General features: G+C 45.6%; 2 protein-coding genes across 2 annotated transcripts; both read right to left on the reverse strand.

Moving 5' to 3' along the window:
- Positions 1 to 11,100: 11,100 nt before the first annotated feature.
- LOC123181161 (aldehyde oxidase GLOX1-like) lies at positions 11,101 to 13,237 on the reverse strand. The gene has a single exon (XM_044593409.1). The coding sequence runs from the start codon at positions 13,120 to 13,122 to the stop codon at positions 11,248 to 11,250; it is 1,875 nt and encodes a 624-aa protein (XP_044449344.1). The 5' UTR covers positions 13,123 to 13,237; the 3' UTR covers positions 11,101 to 11,247.
- Positions 13,238 to 15,968: 2,731 nt separating this feature from the next.
- Positions 15,969 to 19,340, reverse strand: LOC123181170 (protein SPEAR3). The gene is made up of 5 exons (XM_044593419.1): positions 18,989 to 19,340; positions 18,716 to 18,826; positions 17,539 to 17,606; positions 17,334 to 17,427; positions 15,969 to 16,396 (listed from the first exon to the last, which is right to left on the reverse strand). The coding sequence occupies exons 1-5, from the start codon at positions 19,253 to 19,255 to the stop codon at positions 16,313 to 16,315; spliced, it is 624 nt and encodes a 207-aa protein (XP_044449354.1). The 5' UTR covers positions 19,256 to 19,340; the 3' UTR covers positions 15,969 to 16,312.
- Positions 19,341 to 23,627: the final 4,287 nt, after the last annotated feature.

Here is a 23,627-nt window from a genome sequence, read left to right on the forward strand (position 1 = left end):
AACGCACTGCTAGCTCTATTTATGGAAGATAGGAGATTAGTAGGACTGCGTTGGTCAGATCTGGAGAGAAGCTCTTCTTTATTTGCCCCCAACATCTAGTCATCATCTCGTGGACCAGATCACCACGGCCATGCAATTTTTTGTTCAGTCTTGGTTGATATAGGAAGAAGGCGCACATTATCAAATCTGCCAAAGGCCGTACCACCCAAATTGAAACCAGTATAACTTCAGGAACCCAGCACAGGGATGCATCAATTGTTCAATACACACCGAATTTGTGAAGGGCCACACCCTCGCACCATGGCAGCCGCCACAGCCGGCAAGACATGTCCACGATTATGCCTAAGTTCCTCAATGGATTGGGTGAGGACAGGAGGAAAAATACAGGGGCATAAATCCGAACAAAAGACCAAAGTGTGGAGAGCTCACCGTGATGCCGTCGTAGTTCGCGAGATGGAGAGGGGCCGGCGTGGCCAGCACAGAGCACGAAGCGGTCGCAGCCGATATAATCCGCTGTGTTGCCCGTCACCGAGGAACTGGAGAGCTCACCACACGGCTGAGGCCACCAACTGCCACCGAGCACCACGCCGCTAAGCCTGCACCGCCATAACCAACCACGGCGCCGCCCAAGACCTAGCCAACCTGTTAAGCACCACGCCGCCGTTCGCCGTCGATAGTCCCAAAACCGTTCGCAGCTTTCTAAAAAGTATTGTATCAAAAACTGTTCGCAGCAGATTAGAAAAGGACGGAGAGGTGGGCTGTGTTCTGAGTCAACGCATAAAAGGTAAAATTACGTCGCCCCTGATGTAAATTTACAGCAAGGGATGGGCCTTTCTTCTGATCGCAGAATGGTGGCTGCTTAGTTGGGTGTAAGGTCTGGCTCGGTCGATCGACCAGGGTGAGGAATAAATTATTCTTCACCCTGGGTCTTAAATAGACTTTTATATATATATATATATATATATATATATATATATATATATATATATATATATATATATATATTTGTTTAGTCTCGGTTGGTTGCTAGAACCGGGATAGAAGACTGAAATGAGTCTCCCGATGGTGAGGTGACAAGTAGTTAATGAGGAGATAGGCAAATAGAGTAACTTAATATGTTACCATCACATAGCGCTTCCCGATGCAAAATAAGTCTCCAATCTCCAAAGTAATAAATAAACACATCTATGTTACCACACATATGATACTACCCACTATAAAGGTATGTATGCATGTTACTCTCCACTATGACCAGCCTTAGGAAACTTTAAAAACATCAATTAGTGTGAGCATAAGTAAGGCCATTAATTAGGTATCTCGGTGCTACAATACTAGAATTTAAATCTGCGCCTGCTATTATTATGTACTACTTACAAGGATTGAAATGAATTAATAATAAGCATGCATCTAATAGGGCGGACGCACGCAAAATGCGCAATGCGCGAGGTCACTGTATCTTGACCCATACGACGACGCTGGGCACGTCCTTGGCGAGGACGTAGACGAGGTAGTAGGCGGGGGCGCGAGCTCGGGCTTGCCGGGCGCGTCGACGGTGATGGCGTAGCCCTGGGGGTCGGCGATGAAGGAGGTGAGGGAGAGGATGAGGAGGCACTGGTTCATGGAGTAGCCGGGCGTGGTGAAGGGCGGCGCGTACATGGTGACCATGACGTCGGCCTCCACGACAGGGTCGAGCGGGGTGCGGAACCTGAAGGTGTACTTGGCCCCGTAGCGCATCCCCTCCCTGGGCAGCGAGTGGGGGTCGATGCCGGGGCGGTTGGCGACGTGTCTCCTCCCGTCGAGGTAGGGCGGGGTGAAGCGCTCGACGCGCACCTCGGTGGGGAAGTCGACGCCGCTGAAGTTGTAGCCCGAGTTGGTGTTTCCGCCGGCCACGAGCACGGTGGCGTCGGGGAGCACGGCGGCGGTGGAGTGGTAGACGCGCGAGATGGTGGACGGCATGAGCGGCCGGAAGCGGGACCCCTGCGGCGCCGACGGCGAGTAGAGCAGCGGGGAGCGCACGGGCTGGCGCACGACGACGAGTTGTTTTCTTTTTACTAACGGAGCTCACGAGTTTTCTGTTAAGTTTTGTGTTGTGAAGTTTTCAAGTTTTGGGTAAAGATTCGATGGACTACAGAATAAGGAGTGGCGAGAGCCTAAGCTTGAGGATGCCTAAGGAATCCCAAGATAATATTTCAAGAAGTCTCAAGCGTCTAAGCTTGGGGATGCCCCGGTTGGCATCCCACCTTTCTTCTTCAACAACTATCGATTAGTATCGGTTGATCCTAAGTTTTTGCTTCTTCACATGATGTTTGCTATTCTTAGATGTCATTTTATTTTGTCTTGCTTGTTGTTTAAATAAATTATCAAGATCTGAAATTATTAAATGGAAGAGTCTTCACATAGCAAAATAATTATTTAACTACTCATTGATCTTCACGTATATCTTTCGGAGTAGTTTGTTATTCATTCACGTGCTTCACATATATCCTATGAGTCAATGGTTGAATGAATTGAATATAACAAATCTGAAATTATATATGTTTCATATGCTTATCCCATGGGGAGTAATGACTTCACATATAAGAAGTAGAGATGGTAAATTTATTGAAGGTTAGCAAACATTGTATTGGTCACTTGGACGATTCATGAAAGAATATTGAGGGAAAAGAGATTTCACATATAAATATACTATCTTGGACATCTTTTGTAATTGTGAGCACTCATTAAAATATGACATGTTAAAAGGTTGATGTTGGACAAGGAAGACAACGTAATGGGGTATGTTTTCTTATATCTGAAATAAAGTATATTGTCATGGATCATTCAACATGCTGAGCTTGCCTTTCCCTCTCATGCTAGCCAAATTCTTTGCACCAAGTAGAGATACTACTTGTGCTTCCAAACATCCCTTAAACTAGTATTGCCATGAGAGTCCACCATACCTACCTATGGATTGAGTAAGATCCTTCAAGCAAGTTGTCATCGGTGCATGCAATAAAAATTGCTCTCTAAATATGTATGATCTATTAGTGTGGAGAAAATAAGATTTATACGATCTTGTGATGTGGAAGCAATAAAAGCGATGAACTGCATAATAAAGGTCCCTATCACAAGTGGCAATATAAAATGACGTTCTTTCGCATTAAGATTTTGTGCATCCAACTATAAAAGCGCATGACAACATCTGCTTCCCTCTGCGAAGGGCCTATCTTTTATTCTTGTCTTATACCTTATGCAAGAGTCATGGTGATCTTCACCTTTCCTTTTTACATTTTATCCTTTGACAAACACATTGGATGTAAGGCATCATGAACTATTATTGTTGACATTATCCTTGAGGTAAAAGGTTGGGAGGCGAATCTATAAGCCCATATCTTTCTCTCTGTCTGATTAAAACATTGAACCCATAAATATCACGTGAGCGTTAGCAATTGTGAAAGACTAAATGATAGTTGAGTATGTCAAGTTTGCTGAATGAAAGCTCTGACATAGACCCTTCCTGAAAATAAGATGAATTGTAATTGTTTGATGACTAATAACATGTTTTGTTAGTTTTCAAGAAAGTTTATGATCTATACTTTAACATGTGAATAGCTTGTTACTTGATCATGAGAAGTCCTATAAGTTGAGCTACTGTTGTGATATATAATGATGCTAGAAAAGGTGATTGAAATTACCATTGATCAAACTTGTGCACCTGCTAGCATTCACACTTCATAAATTCTTTCTTTTATCATTTACCTACTCGAGGACGAGCAGTAATTAAGCTTGGGGATGCTGATACGTCTTCAACGTATCTATAATTTATGAAGTATTTGTGCTATTATATTATATGTTTTGGATGTTTATGGGCTTTACTAAACACTTTTATATTATTTTTGGGACTAACCTATTAACCGGAGGCCCAGCCCAAATTGTTGTTTTCTTGCCTATTTCAGTGTTTCGAAGAAAAGGAATGTCAAACGGAGTCCAAACAGAATGAAACCTTCGAGAGAGTTATTTTTGGAACGGAAGCAATCCAAGAGACTTGGAGTAGACGTCAGGGAAGCTTCGAGGAAGCCACGAGGCAGGGAGGCGCGCCCTACCCTCCTGGGCACGCCCCCACCCTCCTGGGCCCCTCGTGGCTCCTCTGACCGACTTCTTTCGCCTACATATGTCCATATACCCTAAAAACATCGAGGAACAGAATAGATCGGGAGTTCCGCTGCCAGAAGCCTCCGTAGCCACCGAAAACCAATCTAGACCCATTCCGGCACCCTGCCGGAGGGGGTAATCCCTCTCCGGTGGCCATCTTCATCATCCCGGCGCTCTCCATGACAAGGAGGGAGTAGTTCACCCTCGGGGCTGAGGGTATGTACCAGTAGCTATGTGTTTGATCTCTCTCTCTCTCTCTCTCTCTCTCTCTCTCTCTCTCTCGTGTTCTTGAGGTGGTACGATCTTGATGTATCGCGAACTTTGCTATTATAGTTGGATCTTATGATGTTTCTCCCCCTCTACTCTCTTATAATGGATTGAGTTTTCCCTTTGAAGTTATCTTATCGGATTGAGTCTTTAAGGATTTGAGAACACTTGATGTATGTCTTGCATGTGCTTATCTGTGGTGACAATGGGATATCACGTGATCCACTTGATGTATGTTTTGGTGATGAACTTGCGAGTTCCATGAACTTATGCATAGGGGTTCGCACACATTTTTGTCTTGACTCTCCGGTAGAAACTTTGGGGCACTCTTTGAAGTTCTTTGTGTTGGTTGAATAGATGAATATGAGATTGTGTGATGCATATCATATAATCATACCCACGGATACTTGAGGTGACATTGGAGTATCTAGGTGACATTAGGGTTTTGGTTGATTTGTATCTTAAGGTGTTATTCTAGTACGAACTCTATGATAGATCGAACGGAAAGAATAGCTTCATGTTATTTTACTACGGACTCTTGAATAGATCGATCAGAAATGATAACTCTGAGGTGGTTTCATACCCTACAATAATCTCTTCGTTTGTTCTCCACTAATAGTGACTTTGGAGTGACTCTTTGTTGCATGTTGAGGGATAGTTATATGATCCAATTATGTTATTATTGTTGAGAGAACTTGCACTAGTGAAAGTATGAACCCTAGGCCTTGTTTCCTAGCATTGCAATACCATTTTCGCTCACTTTTATCATTAGTTACCTTGCTGTTTTTATATTTTCAGATTACAAAAACCTATATCTACCATCCATATTGCACTTGTATCACCATCTCTTCGCCAAACTAGTGCATCTATACAATTTACCATTGTATTGGGTGTGTTGGGGACACAAAAGACTCTTTGTTATTTGGTTGCAGGGTTGCTTGAGAGAGACCATCTTCATCCTACGCCTCCCACGGATTGATAAACCTTAGGTCATCCACTTGAGGAAAATTTCCTACTGTCCTACAAACCTCTGCACTTGGAGGCCCAACAACGTCTACAAGAAGAAGGTTGCGTAGTAGACCTCTGGCGTGCCCCCTGCCTCGTGGACACCTCGTTCATTTCTTGACGCCCACTCCAAGTCCTTTGGATCACGTTTGTTCCAAAAATCACGCTCCCGAAGGTTTCATTCCGTTTGGACTCCGTTTGATATTCCTTTTCTGCGAAACACTGAAATAGGCAAAAAAACAAAATTTTGCACTGGGCCTTGGGTTAATAGGTTAGTCCCAATAATAATATAAAAGTGTAAAATAAAGCCCATTAACATTCAAAACAGATAATATAATAGTATGGAACAATCAAAAATTATAGATACATTGGAGACGTATCAGAAAGAAGTAGGATCATACTTCTCTTGTTGAGGAACAACTTCGTCTTGGGGTATTGATCTTAATCCCACTCAACTCCATTGGTATTGAACTTTCATTCAAAACCAATACCTTGATTCTTCTGGTGCCTTCCTTGCTTGCGTACAATTTCCTCAAATTGCTTACTCCCGTCAAGGCTCTTGTAGACACCTTTCTCTATAATTCCCTTCAATAAGCTATTTTCTTGCTCAAGTGTAACTTGGCTAAGAGACTCATTAGTGGAATCAAGAGAACTACTATATGCAACAATATTGGATTTGACATGATTATTTTTACTACTAGAAGAAGAATCTTTCTTACTCTTGTTGCTAGATTTTATTTGTGGCATATAAGTAGACAAGAGTAAACGCTTGGCAATGTAAGAAGAACTTTTCTTGCGAAGATCATCATTGATTGCTTTTAAGAACCCATGCTCTTACTCAAGGTTGAGTTTTTCAAAGCGTATCTTCTCATGAGTCTTTAAAAGCTCTCGATGATTTTCCAAGGTAGTTTCATGAGCTAACTTAAGAGTGTTTAGTTCTTTAGTTATACGCTCAATCTCCTTATCATCATCATTCGTTTTATCTTAATTAGCATGATTAATAGCAATTTCATCATAGTTTTCATCACTAGAGTTGTCAACAAGTAAATCATCACCACCGAGCAAATCGTCTTCATCACTATTGAAATCAACATACTCGGGGTGTGATACCTTTGGGACTTTAGCCATGAAGTATCTTCCAATTCCTTCATTTGGTGAGTCAAATATGTCGTAGGAGTTGGTTGACACAAGTGCTAGACCGGCAACACCTTCATCTTGAGTATATTCGGAGTCGGAGTGATTGTCGGAGTCGGAGCCGGAGCCGGATACCCATTCACCAACATGAGCTTGATGTCTTTGTTTTGTGTAGCTCCTTGATGACTTGTCATTCCTTTCCGAATCCTTGCTTCTCCATGATGTTCTTCGCTTATAACGATCATCTTTACTCCTTCTTTCTCTTGGTGGTGATTCTTCTCTTCTACTTCTCCTTTTGGGTGAATCTTCTCTTTGTTTGTAGGGAGCCGTACACTCATTGGAGTAGTGTCCGGGTATTCCACAATTGTAGCAATTACATTCACGACTCGAAGATCTTTTGTCATTGTAGGACCTTGACTTGGAACTTCTTTCCTTGCTTCTACTCTTGTAGAAGTTGCTGAAGTTCTTCACCATTAGGCTCAATTCTTCTTAAAGGTTTGTTTCTCACTTGATGATGTAGAAGCATCACATGAGGCTTTGTAAGCACCACTAGACTTGTTGTGAAGCTCTTCCTTATCCTTGAGTGACATCTCATGAGCAACAATTCTTCCAGTGACTTTCGTTGGCTTAAGATCTTTGTAGTTGGGCATCATTTGGATCAATGTGCACACGGTATCATATTTTTCATCCAAGGCTCTTAGGATCTTCTTGATGATGAATCTATCGGTCATTTCCTCACTTCCTAAGCCGACAATCTCATTTGTGATGAGAGCAAGCCTAGAGTGCATTTCAGCGACACCTTCACCATCCTTCATTTTGAACTTGTCAAGTTGACTTTGAAGCACATCCAATTTGGATTCCTTGACGGAATCAGTACCCTCGTGCATATCAATCAAAGTATTCCAAATTTCCTTTGCATTCTCAAGACGGCTGATTTTGTTGAATCCTTCGGGGCACAATCCGTTGAAGAGGATATCGCAAGCTTGAGCGTTGTATTGCAGCATCTTCAACTCTTCCGCGCTAGCTTCACGGTTCGGTTCTCTCCCATCAAAGAATTCACCTTGCAAGCCAATACACACAATAGCCCAAACGGCAGGGTTATGTCCAAGAATATGCATTTTCATCTTATGCTTCCAACTAGCAAAATTAGTACCATCAAAGTAAGGAACTCTATGGTGGTAATTTCCCTTGCTAGACGCCATACTCTCATAGGTTGTGAAACCAAGGCTATGATCACCAAAAGCTATGGAAATGAAGGCAAATGGAGACCAAAGCTTTGATACCAATTGTAGGATCGAAAGTATGTCTAGAGGGGGGTGATTAGACTAATTGACCAAATAAAAATCTAGCCTTTTCCCAATTTTAAGTCTTGGCAGATTTTAGCAACTTAGGATAAGTCAAGCAATCAACCTACACATGCATGTCTAAGAGTATAGCAGCGGAATGTAAAACATTGCATATGAAGGTAAAGGGAGGAGTTTGAGGGAGCAAACGCAATGTAGACACGGAGATTTTTGGCGTGGTTCCGATAGGTGGTGCTATCGTACATCCACGTTAATGGAGACTTCAACCCACGAAGGGTAATGGTTGCACAAGTCCACGGAGGGCTTCACCCACAAAGCGTCCACAAAGAAGCAACCTTATCTATCCCATCATGGCCATGGCCCACGAAGGACTTGCCTCACTAGGGTAGATCTTCATGAAGTAGGCGATCTCCTTGCCCGTACAAACTCCTTGGTTCAACTCCACAATCTTGTCGGAGGCTCCCAAGTGACACCTAACCAATCTAGGAGACACCACTCTCCAAAAGGTAATAGATGGTGTGTTGATAATGAACTCCTTGCTCTTGTGCTTCAAATGATAGTCTCCCCAACACTCAATTCTCTCTCACGGATTTGGATTTGGTGGAAAGATGATTTGAGTGGAAAGCAACTTGGGGAAGACTAGAGATCAAGATTCATATGGTTGGAATGGAATATCTTGGTCTCAACACATGAGTAGGTGGTTCTCTCTAAGAAAATGAATGCTGGAAGTGTAGGCACATTCTGATGGCTCTCCTTACTAATGAAGAAAGGGTGGAGGGGTATATAGCCTCCACACGAAATCTAACCGTTACACACAAATCTCCAAACTTGATGGGACCGAATCATGAAACTCAGTCAGACCGATTTAGTTCAAAATGTGAACATTAGGCTTTTTGGTGGGACCGACATGTCAACACGGTGGGACCAATTTCATTAGGGTTAGGGCATAACGTAATCTCGGTGAGACCGATTACACAAACTCGATGGAACCAATTTTGGTAATAAGCTAACCAGATAGTTGGTTAGGCAAACTCGGTGGGACCGGATCGCTCATTTCGGTGAGACCGAAATGTTACGAAAGGGAAACATAGAGTTTGCATTGCGAACTCGGTGGAACCGATCGCTCATCTTGGTTGGACCGAAACGTTACGAAGGGAAACAGAGAGTTTGCAATCCCATCTCGGTGAGACTGAGATCCCTATCGGTGAGACCGAAGTGACTAGGGTTTCTGGCAGTGGCTATGTCAAGTGAACTCGGTGGCGCCGGATAGATCAAATCGGTAGGGCCGAGTTTGACTTTTGGTTTGGGACATATGTGGATATGAGAAAGTGGTTGAGGGATTTTAGAGCATATCACTAAGCATTTTGAGCAAGCAAGCGAATAAGCAACACCTCATCCCCTTTTAATAGTATTGGCTTTTCCTATGGACTCAATGTGATCTTGGATCACTAAAATAAAAATGTAGAGTCTTGAGCTTGAGCCAACATGTGTCCTTAGCATTTTGAGGGGTCCACGTTCCTAATCCATGCCATGCCAGTCCTTGAACTTTCTGAAATGATCATCTTGAAATAGCATGTTGTTAGTAATTACCAAAACCATCCAGGAATAGTTGCACTTTCAACCACTCGTTGCGAACAATGAAGGCGACCAACCCCACACCCGGTTCGTACAAGGACAACCAAACACAACAACACAACTACGACACAAAAAGCCTACCCAACATCGAGCCCCTCGCCGCGTCTCGTCTGACACTGAAGACCTCAGAAGAACGGGGACTCCAGCTTCCTTGGATTAGCCAGCGATGACCGTACATGGCGCCGGAGGAGAAAGATCCGGGCAGCGGTGAACACCGGAGGAGCGCATCATGGGACCTCGAGTCTCCCAGCACAATGCTCCCAATAGAGTAACAATCTCAAAGACGTTGCCATCGTGCCGATCCTATGGATTAAGGCTTTCGCCCCGGAGACAGCTGCCAATACGAGGTCGCGAGGAAGACGGCTTTGCACTCGGAGAAGCCTCCAGGAAGGTGAATGACACCCGCAGGTGCCATCAACCCTGGTCCGGCCACAACCGAACATGATTTTCATCTGTAGCGCTGCACATCTCCACGTCTCCAAGATCCCGACTAGTCCCGATCAGATGCCTCGCACCACCGTCACCGCAACAACTTACCATCGAAGCCCCCCTCACTGCCGAGGGAACAAGCCTAAAGCCATCACCTTCAACATCGACTAGGAGCCGCAGCAACGACCGAGCGGTGCAAAGCCAGTTCCGCCACGGTGGCCTTCACCCGCGCCAGGGGACTGCTACCAGAATGGATCTGACCCGCACCTCCGACCACACACCGGCACCCACACCGCCGAGGCATCGCCGCACGCCTCACACGGCAGCAACCGAACGCTCGCTGCCCGCCAAGACCCTTCCTGGCAAGGCCTCGCAGCGCCGCCGCCGCCATGGCTGCGCTCGCACCGCCTCCACCGCCCATGCCAGTGCACCACCTACACCCTCCATGCTGTTACGCTCCACGTAAGGATCCAGAGACAACCGCCGCACTCCCTGTCGTGAGCATCCCATGGATGCCGGTGAGCGCCGAAGACGCACCAGATCCGGGCCGAGATCCCCTGATCCGCGCTCTGCGCTTCGGGCGCCGCCAGCCAGCACCACCGACCCGCCGCTAGCCATCCACGGCCGGGAGCGAGTCGCTGCGGCGCCACCAGCCGCCTGCACCACCATTGTGCCCAGCGGCCATGGAGACCCGGCGTCACCACGCCTGAAGGTAGCAGCGATCAAATCCCGACCGGCCAGATTCAGATCCGGGACGAGCCGAATAGGACGGAGCCTGTGGCACCGGCCGCCGCTGCCACAGGCAGCACCACCGGACGGGGTCGCGCCACCACCACAGCCACCGCGTTGAGCCGCCGTCGGAACTTCGCTGCTCCATGCCGCCAAGCTTCACCCGACGAAGCGCGCCACGCCATGGCTAGAAGGAGGGGGGCCGCGCCGAGAAGAGACCCCGCCGCCACCGGCGCTGCCAGGGCTTTGCCCGACAGCGGCCATCGGCGGCGGCGAGGAGGAGGGAAGGGACGGGGGGCGGCCGGCGGCGGAGTTCTAGGGTTCCCCCCGTGTTGCCTCAATGAGGGACGTGGGGGTCGGGAAGATCGTGAGATGCGCGGATGCGGCTAGGATGGGTCGGAAAAAAAACTTTGCCTTAGGAAACTTTAAAAACATGAATTACTAGTGTGAGCATAAGTAGGGCCATTAATTAGATATCTCGGTGCTACGGGAGTAGAATTTAAATCCGCGCCTGCTATTATTATGTACTTACAAGGATTGAAATGAATTAATAATAACCATGCATGCATCTAATTAATAGGGCGGACGCACGCACAATGCGCAATGCGCGGGGTCACTGTATCTTGACCCATACGGCGACGCTGGGCACGTCCTTGGCGAGGACGTAGATGAGGTAGTAGGCAGGGGGCGCGAGCTCGGGCTTGCCGGGCGCGTCGACGGTGATGGCGTAGCCCTGGGGGTCGGCGATGAAGGAGGTGACGGAGAGGATGAGGAGGCGTTGGTTCATGGAGTAGCCGTGCGTGGTGAAGGGCGGCGCGTACATGGTGACCATGACGTCGGTCTCCACGACGGGGTCGAGCGGGGTGCGGAACCTGAAGGTGTACTTGGCCCCGTAGCGCATCCCCTCCCTGGGCAGCGAGTGGGGGTCGATGGCGGGGCGGTTGGCGACGTGCCTCCTCCCGTCGAGGTAGGGCGGGGTGAAGCGCTCGACGCGCACCTCGGTGGGGAAGTCGACGCCGCTGAAGTTGTAGCCCGAGTTGGTGTTTCCGCCGGCCACGAGCACGGTGGCGTCGGGGAGCACGGCGGCGGTGGAGTGGTAGACGCGCGAGATGGTGGACGGCGTGAGCGGCCGGAAGCGGGACCCCTGCGGCGCCGACGGCGAGTAGAGCAGCGGCGAGCGCACGGGCTGGCGCGCGAAGCCCCACCCCCCGCACCCCTTGGCGGCGCCGTTGAGCAGGAGCAGCTCGCCGTTGGGGAGGATGAGCATGTCGCCCATGACGCGTTGCACGGGCATTTCCTCCGTGGCCCACTGCGCGTCCTGTTTGACGAGGTTGATGCGGCCGCAGTCCTTGAGCGCCGGTCCGTACTGGCCGATCTCGCCGACCTTGAACGCCGTCTTGTTGGCGCCGCCGCAGATGATGACCTCCGGCTCCAGTTCGGGGCCTCCGTGGAGCTGCCTCCCGCGGAGGTCGAGCGGGAGCATGGCCGACATGGCGGACGCCGGGTAGTTGCGGGCTCCGCCGGGGAGCGGCGGGATGTCGCGGATGACGATCTCGGAGCGGTGGTCGAAGATGATGCCGCGGTCGTTGGCGAAGATGAAGAGGTTGCCGTCGGGAAGGAGGTTGACGAAAGGGTAGAGGTTGTTCTCCACGTCGTCGGTGGTGTCCCGGAGCAACGCGAGCGGCACGGACTGGTGGTTGAACATCCCGGGCTTGGGCAGGTGCTCGAAGGAGAATGCGCGGCGGCCGCCGAAGATGGCGAAGCGGCCATCGGGGAGCACCTGCTGGGTGGCGTACCACCGCCCTTCGAACAGGCTATATGGGTGCTCCTTCCAGTCACAGGTGTGGCAGGGCGAGAGGTAGCGGACAGTCCTGTCGCCCTCGAAGTAGCCCCCGGACTGCACGAGGTTGCCGTCCGCGTCGAACCCCCCGGCGGAGCACCAGGTGTCGGTGAGGATCTTGAGGGGCCGGACGGCGCCGGTGGTGTAGTCGAACTCGACGGCGTGCGCCCAGCAGTCGGTCTTGTGGCGGCGCGGGTCTACGCGGCAGTTGTCGAACCTGAGGCGCATGAGGGAGCGCCCCGTGGTGGCGGTGTCGAACATGATGGCGCGGCCGTGGCGCATGATGGCGAGGTGCATGGCGGAGACGCCGGAGTTGTCGCTGACGATGGTCCACGCGCCGTCGGGCTTGTCGTCGCGCACGGTAACTTTGATAGTCATGGTATCATGGGACGCCTTGCTGGGCTCGCCCAAGGGCGGCACGCGCGTGAGCCCCATGGTGTTGGGCTGCGCCGCGCCCGTCTCCTTCCGCTCCGTGCGGGGCGGGGGCGGGCTCTTGGTCGCCCCGCCGCCGAACGGGTCCAGGTAATCGCTCTCCGGGCGCCCGCCGAAGATGTTGAACGGGTCGAAGAGGGCCTCGACGCCGAGGAAGGAGGCGAGGAGCGCCATGGCGAGCACGCCGGCGCGGAGGAGGGAGGAGGACCGGGCCATGTCGCCTCCTTCCCCGATGAGCTCGGCCGACCTCCTCGTCCTTGATTGGGACGGGACGGGGCCTGCGTATAGCTCCGCGTGGCGTTGCCGACGACGGTAGCTCCGGCCGGCAAGCGCGTGCGGCTGACTGAGCTAAAATTGGGTCGCCGCGCGTGGCCGTTCTCCATTAATAGCGCGGGAGCGTGCAACGACGACGCGCACGTTCAAATATAGCCGCTTATTAGCTTTTGTGCGTGTTTGTTCTGCGGTTTCGACTTTCGAGACGCGGCTGGGCGGGCCTCAAGTGGACGTGGTTGGTTGAGGGACCTGAAAGTAGCGGGCCGTTCATGGGCCGTTCATTAACCAAGATTTACCCCTAAAAAAACCATTAACCAAGAAAGTTGCTAAAAATACCCTCAAAACAAAGTTGCTAAAAGTAAACAAGAAGGTGACATGGCTGCAGTATGTGACATTTCCGATTAAAACGCCAAATGAAAATATAATGTAAACTTGCACCTTTTTCAGCAAAGAATATAAAGAAGGTGAAAAAAAAGTGCGCTTTGCTTCTTTTTTCCCCATGGCAAACTAAATTTGTACATTCTAAAACATAGCCGAACCCCAACTTAACTAGAACCCCCTATATTAGTAATATAGATAGATTGTTTGTGTAAGCCATGGTCTGCAATTTGCCAGTGTACATACGTACGTTCATCCGAGCCTAACTGCCTTTTTACACTCGCTTATTACTACCACAGTCTCTCATGTTGGGAAAGAAATTATTTCGAGAAACACCGGTTACAATGTGTGTTGCACACACATACCCACTCATGCCACAACTGCACATGCATTCACACAACGCCTGGCTGAAAACTAGATGAGATCGAGTTCGACTACATTAATGAGACATGCATCAAATCGTTAAACCTAGGGTTTGGTCCCTACTGAATGGAAGTATCACAATCCTTCTAACTATCCATTCTTAATTATGTTGAAAAACAAACTTACACTGTGTGAGTTGTTCACATAAACTACACGGGTATGCGATGATTAGACAACAATTAAGATTATATGTTTAGCTAGACTAGCATAGTTTAAGTTAGCACTGCCATTAAAGATGCATCCAACGTCCAGAATGTACGGATCCATCAATGAGATTGTGTGTACGTTAATTTGGATTTGCTTTTCCAGCATGCATACAAATATCCATGCTAATTTCTCTCGGTCCATGCTCTCTCTCGGTCCATGCTCTCTCTCTCTCTCAAGTAGGATTTTGATAACATCGAACATATACACTATAGCCCTGCCTAGCAAGACTTATTGTACTTGCTGTTAGGGGATATCCACACCTTTAGTGTTCCAAAATCCCATGGCTCATAACAAGATGATGAGGCATGTTTCGATGGATATCTCTATGCAGGCATGAATTATCCATTAGATCGTGGAGGCACTATTCTAGGAAAAAACCAACGTGATGCATATTGTTTCAAAAATTCATCTGAGCATCTATGCAGTTTGTGACATTCTTTACTCTATTTGGAAGTTCATCCAAAATATCCTATTTAAGCAAGATTATTCTAGTTTTTTTACCCTTTTTAATCTTTCCCCCACTAGCGGTCGTCGGTCCTATGCTGAGATTGACTCCAGTTCAGAGGCACATTTGCATGAGAAGCATCTGACGTGGCACATGGCACTTGGGGCATGGTTCAACCCGAGTTGGTCACGCGAATTGGCCATATTCTCTCATCTTCTTCCTCATTTCGTCACATGGGGGTTGTAGAGCAGCGATGAACCCAAGGTGGGTGAAAAGGCGCTGTGAGCGGGTAATCATTGACTATCTTCGGAGGGAGAACACGCATGCAAGTGAGGTAACTCATTTCCCTCATCCACATTAGCAAGTGCCATATGCCGGCTTGTAGTTTAGGGTTGCTTCAGCACCAACCGAAACCGGCGTTCTTGCTTCCGCTTCCAAATACGTATCTCATGTCAAGGTAGGTCTGGTCCGGTGTGAAATGAACTTATATTCTATGGTTGGACCGGGTCGAGGGACCTGCTAGCTTAACTAAGTCACAGTAGGCCTCATTTTCTGCACCGGATCTGACTCAACACGCTACATGCGACAACCTCGCCAGACATAATGGGGCAAAACTTTAAAAGGGACACAAGCTGAAATAACTTATTTCAGACGAATTTCTGTAAATGGGGTAAAAAATGTCATAAACTCAATCTTATATGGTACAGAGTGGAATTTACTTGATAATTAAACATAAAAAGACGCAAAGCGTCAATCTCAGCATGATTGGGAGCTTAGCTACAAACAAATCTAACTTACAAAGGTGCACAAAACAAAGCCATGGCCGGAGACAACACTTACCTATGCATCCTTCACCCATCCCATGAGTGTTATATACTACCTCCGTCCAGGTGTATAGGGTATACACGTAATTCTAGGTCGATGATTTAGCTAGCTAAATATGTATGTATTATATGTGACAAAAAGAATATGTTTAGAAACTACATCCGCATATGTCCAATAATATGCTTTTGATAACATATACACTTATTTAGTTAGTCAAATTGATGACCTAGATCTATGCGAATGTCCTATACACCCGGACAGAGGAAGTACATTTGTTCTCCTTTGTGTACATGTCATGGATGCATGGGGCTTAGAAAAGGTCAAAAAGATAATATCAGATACCACGTAGGTATATTCATAAGAACATCGGAGCATATGCATGTAAAGTGCTTCCTAGCAGCATGCAAATTTCCACATGATTTCATAGGGAATTTTTTTTCAAACAACGAAAGACCTTTTTGAGCCAGGAGTGCTCCTTAGCATGATTACGATATTAAGATCACCAGCAATATTAAGATCGAGAACAATCGACGCCCATAGTACTGCACCAGAATATACGTACCTTGTCATCATACAACAATAGCTAGGTGCAAAAGGCAGCGGGATCAGTGGCCTAGGTAGACCAGCTGCCCTATATATCCTTGTGATTCTGCGCCATATATTCTGAAACCCATGGCCGTAGTGTGCTTATGTCTGTACAAATTAACTAGCTAGCTAGCCAGCATCCATCGCCAAATCAATCACAATCCAATATATGCATGAGAATTAAACACACCGCGCGACAAAGCTCTCCGCTTCGTGTGGCATCATATCCATTAATATGCAAGGAGCATGCACATGTTTAACCAGGTGGGATCATAGCTTGAGCTCAAGGTCCACATCATCCAGGTTCGTACTCGCCGACGATGAGTCTACTGTCGCCATTTGATTTAGGTCTAGCTGTCCCATGAAACAAATGGAGTCAATATAAATTTTCACAACAATTAACAGCTTGTATGTGAGCAAATGTAAATTTGATTGTATCTGAGTAAATTCCACAAAGGGTCATGTGTTGGACTGGGTTTAAGGACATCATCACCACATTTAGCAGCAAAAAATCTAGGGACTGGTTTATTTAATACCATGCCAGTAACCGTGCACTCATGCAAGCATGTTTGGACGAACATAACCGGAACATAAAGCAAGTGGTACTTTCGACAAATAGAAGTGTAATTTCTTATGGCATTTTCTTACCTATCTTCAATATTATTGACGTTGAAGGAAACTGGATAAGACATTTTGCATCTCAAGAAAGACTATTGTATATTGAATCAAACATATACTACATGCACGAGGAAACTTTAAGCCCGCATATGTCAACCATCAGAGAATTGACGTTAGATTTAAAACTTTATTCAAAAGAAATACTCCCTCCATCCCAAGGAGTAGATGACACACACATGTTGAAATCAAATGCATGAACACATCGTATTACCCCCCCCCCCCCCCCCCCCCCCCCCCCCGCGAAGCAATCCCGAAAAATAAGCTGTACAGGTACATACAAAGCACGCACAAAAATCTGATGTATACCAAATAAACTCAGAGGGCAATTAGGAGTGGGAAAAACATTTAAGAGGCTACAGATACATTGTGTTGAGTAAAGAATGGTATATTATTTGTCCAAAACCAATTAGGTGAATATTTACGAAATTAGTTGAAGATTACGTAAGGAGCAACAAAAAGTATCTCATGCATGCATATATCTAACTCATGCTTTTTATATTGGTATGACAATATAGATATACTTCATGATTTTCGATGTAAATTCTGGTGCAGCATGCATCATTTAGATATATTATCCATGACGGTATAAATATACTTCCGTATACCCACCGACCTCAGGTTCGAAGAGAGGCAAAGTGTGGTCGCTACCCGAATGAGGGTAATGTGTTGCACCATAGGTAGTTGCTCCATGGTAATTCGACGCTGATCTGAAGGTTAAATAGATGAACGATTAATCATATAATTAATTCTGTTTGGGGCATTTGCAGTTTAGATCGTACGTGACCTTGCATTGGACACAGGCTAGTACTAATAGATACCTGATGATGGGAGTAGTTGGGGATTCGCCATATCTCATGTCTCCTGATCTCCATCCATTATAGGCCATCTATGTATGTTACAATACACATGCATGTCTGGTTAGGCAGCACACACCGGGCATAAGATATGCAGGATGCATGATGATAAGGCTATCACGTGCATGGGAGAATAAAATCTGATCTTTGGTTGCAATGATACTCTTGTTCTTCCCTGCGGATTCACACGTATACATATACAAAAAGGTTCTAACATAGTGTATCATATTATCGTGCATTATTGATACAGCTAGCACATGCTACTACTAGAAAAGTATTGCTGGGACGGTTTAAAGCGTCAGAACAAAAATTAAAGGGAAATTTACATAATTAATATAGATTTTCTGTCCAACTTTTCCCGATCTTGTTGGGTGATCGCTGATTTTTTTGTTACTAAATTGTGTTTAGTCAACTAAATTATCAAAAATGAATGGACAATCATTAACGTAGCCATGGATTAAGGCGATAACAATGATTAACCGAGCAATATTCTGTTAATATGAAATCGAATCTTAGCATCTATATGAAGTACTTGGTTGATACACTTGGTGACGAATTTAACTCCCAGTTCAGAAAAATTGTATATACCAGAAGATTTCGTTGAGTCCGGTACAATGGTATATAACATATATTGATGTTAATAAACAGCAGCCATTCACTCATCTCTGGACTTCTGTGGTGAATAAATAAATTTATCTGAAAGAAATATGTCCATATAAATTGATTTCACCTACGAGACTGTGTCGATGATCAAACCACACTTACATTTGTCATACAAAACAACTGCACGTACGATACGATTCAAGTACGACACAAAATCGGATGGTTGCCCGCAATTTGCACTAGCATTTGAACGGTCTGATGAGTAGCGGAAGAAAATTGTGCGGAAAAGATCATATGTATAGCATGGCTCTTTGTGATAAGATTGAGGAAGCACTGTATTATGTGTAATCAACCAAACTATCCAAAATGAATGAACATGCATCTTTAATCTAGGGAGCCATCTAAATTAACCTACCTACCGGTAACATACATCAGGCAACGTTTTGGTAAGTGTGAAACCAACTGCTAGCATGTATAGTACAGTACTAGATGCACTTGGTGAAGAACTTAATCCTCAGTTGAGTAAAATTGCACATACCATAAGATTTGGATAGAACGGGTAGGTCGATGAAACGTTGGTGTTGTTAGCATGGAAGGAGGAGGACGGCGAAGACGGCAGTGAGTAGTTCAACGACGACCGTGCATCTTCCTGCTCGATCAACCAATCAAATCCTCAAATCATACCAAATCAGAAACTATGCACCTAATAGACATGTCTTGACGAGATCAGACACCCCGGTTAATGGACATAACACAAGTAATTAAGCATCAAGCTAGCTACTTCGTGCATGAACATGCGATGAGTAATTACCTGCAGGTTGAAGCTACCGGTTCCGTGGATCGACGACGACGGAGGTGGCTGTCCGACGAGAGGAGGGTGGTTCTGGTACGCGGCCATTTCGGCCTCCAACCTGATCTTCTCAAGCTGCGCAACGCCGAGGCCCCGCTGCGGCTGCCTCGGCTTGTCGACGGCGGCAGCTCTCTTGCCCCTCCTGGACCCCGATCCCGACCCCGACGACGAGGAGGAGGATCTCCCCCTGCCCCACTCCATGCTGTCCCCAAAGTTGCTTGCACTCATGGCCTCATGGGATCGTACCCAGGTATAGCTACCAACAGACAAGACCTAGGTAGGAGACGACCCAGAAATGGGGGCAGGAAAAGGAGGTGGAGGAAAAGGGGAAGCTGGGTGGTGTCGAGAGGGCCGGCCACTTAAAGTGAAAGGGAGAGATCGCCTTGCACGCCCAGTATCGATCCCTCTTAATTATTAAATGGAGACTCCAGGCTGCCTAAACGAAAGCTTGATTTCATTATTTATGTTAAGATAGCTATATATAGTGCCATGGCCTTGATGTGCTAGTTTATGCAATCGATTGGTACCATGTGACCCAAACCACATTAATGAAAGAAGAGTCAAAAGGAGTTCAGATCAGAGACAATCCCCTAATTAAAATCCAAGTCTTAAGTAGTTCAATTTCCACTACTTTAGACGATTGGAGGATCATACCATTGCATACAACCATATTTTCTTTGTGTGCATCCCAAGGCTCCGATGTGAAAACAGCAAAAAAAGCCATCACCAAGTGGCTAACATTGGGGAAGCTCGCCACCACAAGAGCACACCACAGACAACGAAAAACATGGATGCACCGCTACAACCTACCCACACACAAGTCTCACAACAACCAATATGTGTAACATCAACCCTAAAAAAAACATGTGTAATATCAAATTGAGCTACCCCATTTCTCGTATTTATAGACAACCAAAAGATAATTTTAGGGCACAGAACGATATATTGTTCATGTGCCGCCCCAGGCTATGAGCCGAATATGGCGGACATATACCAAAAAATTGCAAATTCCTGTAGTCACTATTATAGATTAAAATTGGGGAAGCTCACTGCACGATGATCGACCTATCACTCATATCAAACAACATGGATAGAATTGGGGAATTCCTATAGAGCTAACGATCGATTTCTTTAATAGTGTCTTCAGCATGGCATATCTAGCCTTTTTGCAAATTCTAAAAATATATTATACTGCCTATTTATATCTTGTTGTACTCTCTCATATCCACTAGCAACATGAGGCTAATTTTGCACACACATGTCATACATCCAAGAGGAGCCTATGCGATTTTACAGGAAATATTATTCATATGGGCCGAGGGCCCATAATTCCTAGTAACACTAGTATATGCCTAAAATGGCATGGAAGAAATTGTCAATAAAGAGTTTACTTTTACATATCGCGACCGGTGGTGCTCCTCCCAACGTCAGCCCTTCCGCCATCAGAAACGCAAGCATGTGATCATTGGAGGGATTTCTGTTTTGTACACATATATATCGACCGCAGCCCCCACCATAATGAAAAGTCAACAAAATCACATCGAGAAAAGATGGAACTTAGCCAATGAAATGTAGGGAATAATCCAGACTTTTATTATTGGTGATACTAGTAGCTAGAAGGAATTGTGCCCCTCAAGCGTGTAACACATATATGTACGGAATTTTCTCTTTATGGTTATAATCTATGTTTTCCACGGGTACCTTTATTTGCTCAGATATGATCGTGGGGGAGATCTTTGTCATCAGTGTGACACGTTGATTAGACCACCAGGAATTGTGACAGGGGGCCTCTGGGAAATATTGTTGGCGATCTCGGGGATCAGAAGCTTCGCTGGGCGCACGGATGAGACACTGGTTCTGAATCAGCAGCACCGTGGACGTGATCACTGTTTTAGGTGGAGAGGATCGTATCTTCCTCGATCGAACACACAGCCACACATATTTTTATATTGGCTTATTAATTATTAGTTGGCCCAGTGCAACTATCACATTAAAATAAAGTTTCGTACGGACATTAGAAATTATTTAAGTGATAGTATTTTTGTGAAAGGGCACGCCAATATGTCTAATATAAAAGAATATCGTTGGGCCCCATAGTTGTTGCAATATAAATCTTTTATGCACATAAGAACAGGATATACGCAAACTCTATAAAAATATATACGTACTCACATGAGTTTTTTCATAATACTCACTTTGGGGTATCTAGTAACTACCGATGAAGTATATTAAAAATGATTAAAAAGGTATTATCAATTCATCTATCTGGTATGAAAAAAATTACCATGTGACCAACAGAATAAGCCTTCTCTTTCCTCCTCTAGAAGAAAATATCCCAATCTTTCCTCCTCTCATCGGCGCCGCCACCAGTCCGTCTAATCTCCGATGGCCTTTGGTCCATGAAGGTGTGGAGGACCTCAACGCCCCACCGGCGGGAGGGACCCCATTCTCGTTCTTGTTAGGTTCATTGTCTTACTTGGGGCTGTGTGCCGCCGGTAATGTCCCTCAGTAGGAATAATCTCTCTCATGTTCTATTCCCGTCCCGATGGTGAGTCTAGCGTCGCCGGAGGGCGTGTGGAGGTTTGTCCCCGTCGGATCTTGCGGGATTTGGTCCGTGCTAGTCTTCACTGGATCTGTTTGGATGCGATGTTCGTTCATCTTCGTTTGGGTGTTTACAGGTTTGATCCGTCCGATCTATGACTTTCTTCATCGATGATGGTTACTGCTCTACTGTGCTGGTCCTATGGGGCCTTAGCACGACGACCTCCTAATTGTCCGCTACAATAAGACTTGCCCAGCTCTGGCGAGGGAGGGGCGATAACGCGGCTTGGACTCGCTCCAGTATTTGTATTCGTCGCTAGGTGGTCCAAGAACCTTGTTATAATTTTTATTACCTCTGGTATTCTTTGTACTGTCATGATTGAAGATGAATAGATTGGAAATTTATCACGCGAATAATCATTTGCCTCATATGTTAGGAGTGGGAGTACATACTCCCGGACGTATTAATTTCTGTTGAGTTCTAGATAAGTAATTAAGCTTCATACCATCAATATACAAACATATCAAACAACATAAGGAGCTGTGGGCAGCTAGCTACATAACTTTGCTTTGCTATGGAAAAAATACTGATCAAAAGTTAATCAAGTGCCAGCTAAGCAGTTTGTCCACCTGAATTCCGTCTAGTTGCACTAACCACTAAGGACCTTTTACATTTGTGCTCTCCGCCATGCTTGTTGATTAAGTTAGTTTGTGCCGAGCTTCATTAGTAATACATTTGAGTTTATCAATGCATTTATTTGTTATGCCTTTTAGCAACATGAAAAAAAGTTTAGAGAAGTCGATGATCCATTACTCATTAACACCTTATTTTACTTTATGGCACAATAAAATAAGTATGCAATAGTCGATGCCATCAGAACGATGCCTGAACATGGAGTTGTGGGTGGTCGGCGGTATTTCGATTTTTCTTACATATTTAAAAGTTTCAAGAAAATAAAAAATATTTATGTGAAAACTTGTATGTGTTCATTACTCATATTTTTTTAGCGAACCATACTTGGACTTTATGTTTTATGTAGTGTTCATTACTGATCTTTGTAATTTTGTTTGAAAATATTGACATTTGTATGCTATTCAGAAAAGAAATGATGCATGATTCTGAGTTAATTAAAGAACAGGATATTGTGAGTTGCACCTAGCCAACATCGATTCTTCTCTAACTCCTTAAAGGGGACATCACCTAATCCTTGGTGCATTGAGATCTTAATTGTTTATTCCTTGCGATCTAATATTTTTCTAGGGGAGAGACAGTGATCGTACAATTAAAGTGGTCGATTGGAGTTCTAAATAAACGATTGATTATAAAACAGCAGCACGCCATGCATGCTCCTCCATAGTTTAGCAGATTGCGGCTATTTTTTATTTTTATTTGGCCTAGACTTGGGTTAGGTGCAAGTAAACTTGGCTTACAGAGCGCCCCCCTCAACCACAAAAGAAGCTAGCTAAAGCATACATTTGTTTGGAGACTTCTTCGTTGAAGCTTGAGTCCGGCTGGCCTCCATGTGTACAACAAAAGATAAAGGCAGGCAAAATATATTCTTTTTGAGACTTTGGCCATGCATGCATGTTGTTCTGCCATCTTTCCGCTTATATCAAAAGCATGGTGAAATTGTACTACATGTGTTTCTTGATTAGCCATATGTCTTGATCTCACAAGCACCATAGTTAATTAATGGTCCTCTGCCATATCTCACGCTAATAAAACTCTTTGTATATGGACAAACAAATTTTGAAAAGAAGCACGCGAAAGGGACAGAAAGCAGAAAAGAATCGAACGCTCTCTGCCTTGAAGACTAGATTAAGGAAGAAAAACTCAGAATCGTTAGCTAGCTAAGCATTGATTAACAGCTAATTAATCTGTGACGCCTTAGTTCCATCCACTGTGGTTCATTATTAATTTGATCTGATGGTGTCGTGTGGTAGCTAGCTAGCTAGCGCCTTAAGATATAATATACACCGATGGATCAGTTCATTCGTGCCATCAATCAAGTCAACTTTAATATCCACAGAATCTAATCAGAATTAGCAGCTCATCGTG

Source organism: Triticum aestivum, chromosome 1A (assembly GCF_018294505.1).
Source record: "Triticum aestivum cultivar Chinese Spring chromosome 1A, IWGSC CS RefSeq v2.1, whole genome shotgun sequence".
In the NCBI taxonomy this organism is placed as follows: domain Eukaryota; kingdom Viridiplantae; phylum Streptophyta; class Magnoliopsida; order Poales; family Poaceae; genus Triticum; species Triticum aestivum.

Coding starts and splice junctions, on each gene's coding strand:
- LOC123181161 (XM_044593409.1), bottom strand. CDS start 13,122: ATGGCCCGGTCCTCCTCCCTCCTCCGCGCCGGCGTGCTCGCCATGGCG.
- LOC123181170 (XM_044593419.1), bottom strand. CDS start 19,255: ATGAGTGCAAGCAACTTTGGGGACAGCATGGAGTGGGGCAGGGGGAGA. Junction 18,827..18,988: donor CCGGTAGCTTCAACCTGCAG/GTAATTACTCAT, acceptor TTGATCGAGCAG/GAAGATGCACGGTCGTCGTT. Junction 16,397..17,333: donor TGCCTCTCTTCGAACCTGAG/GTCGGTGGGTAT, acceptor TTCATGGGACAG/CTAGACCTAAATCAAATGGC.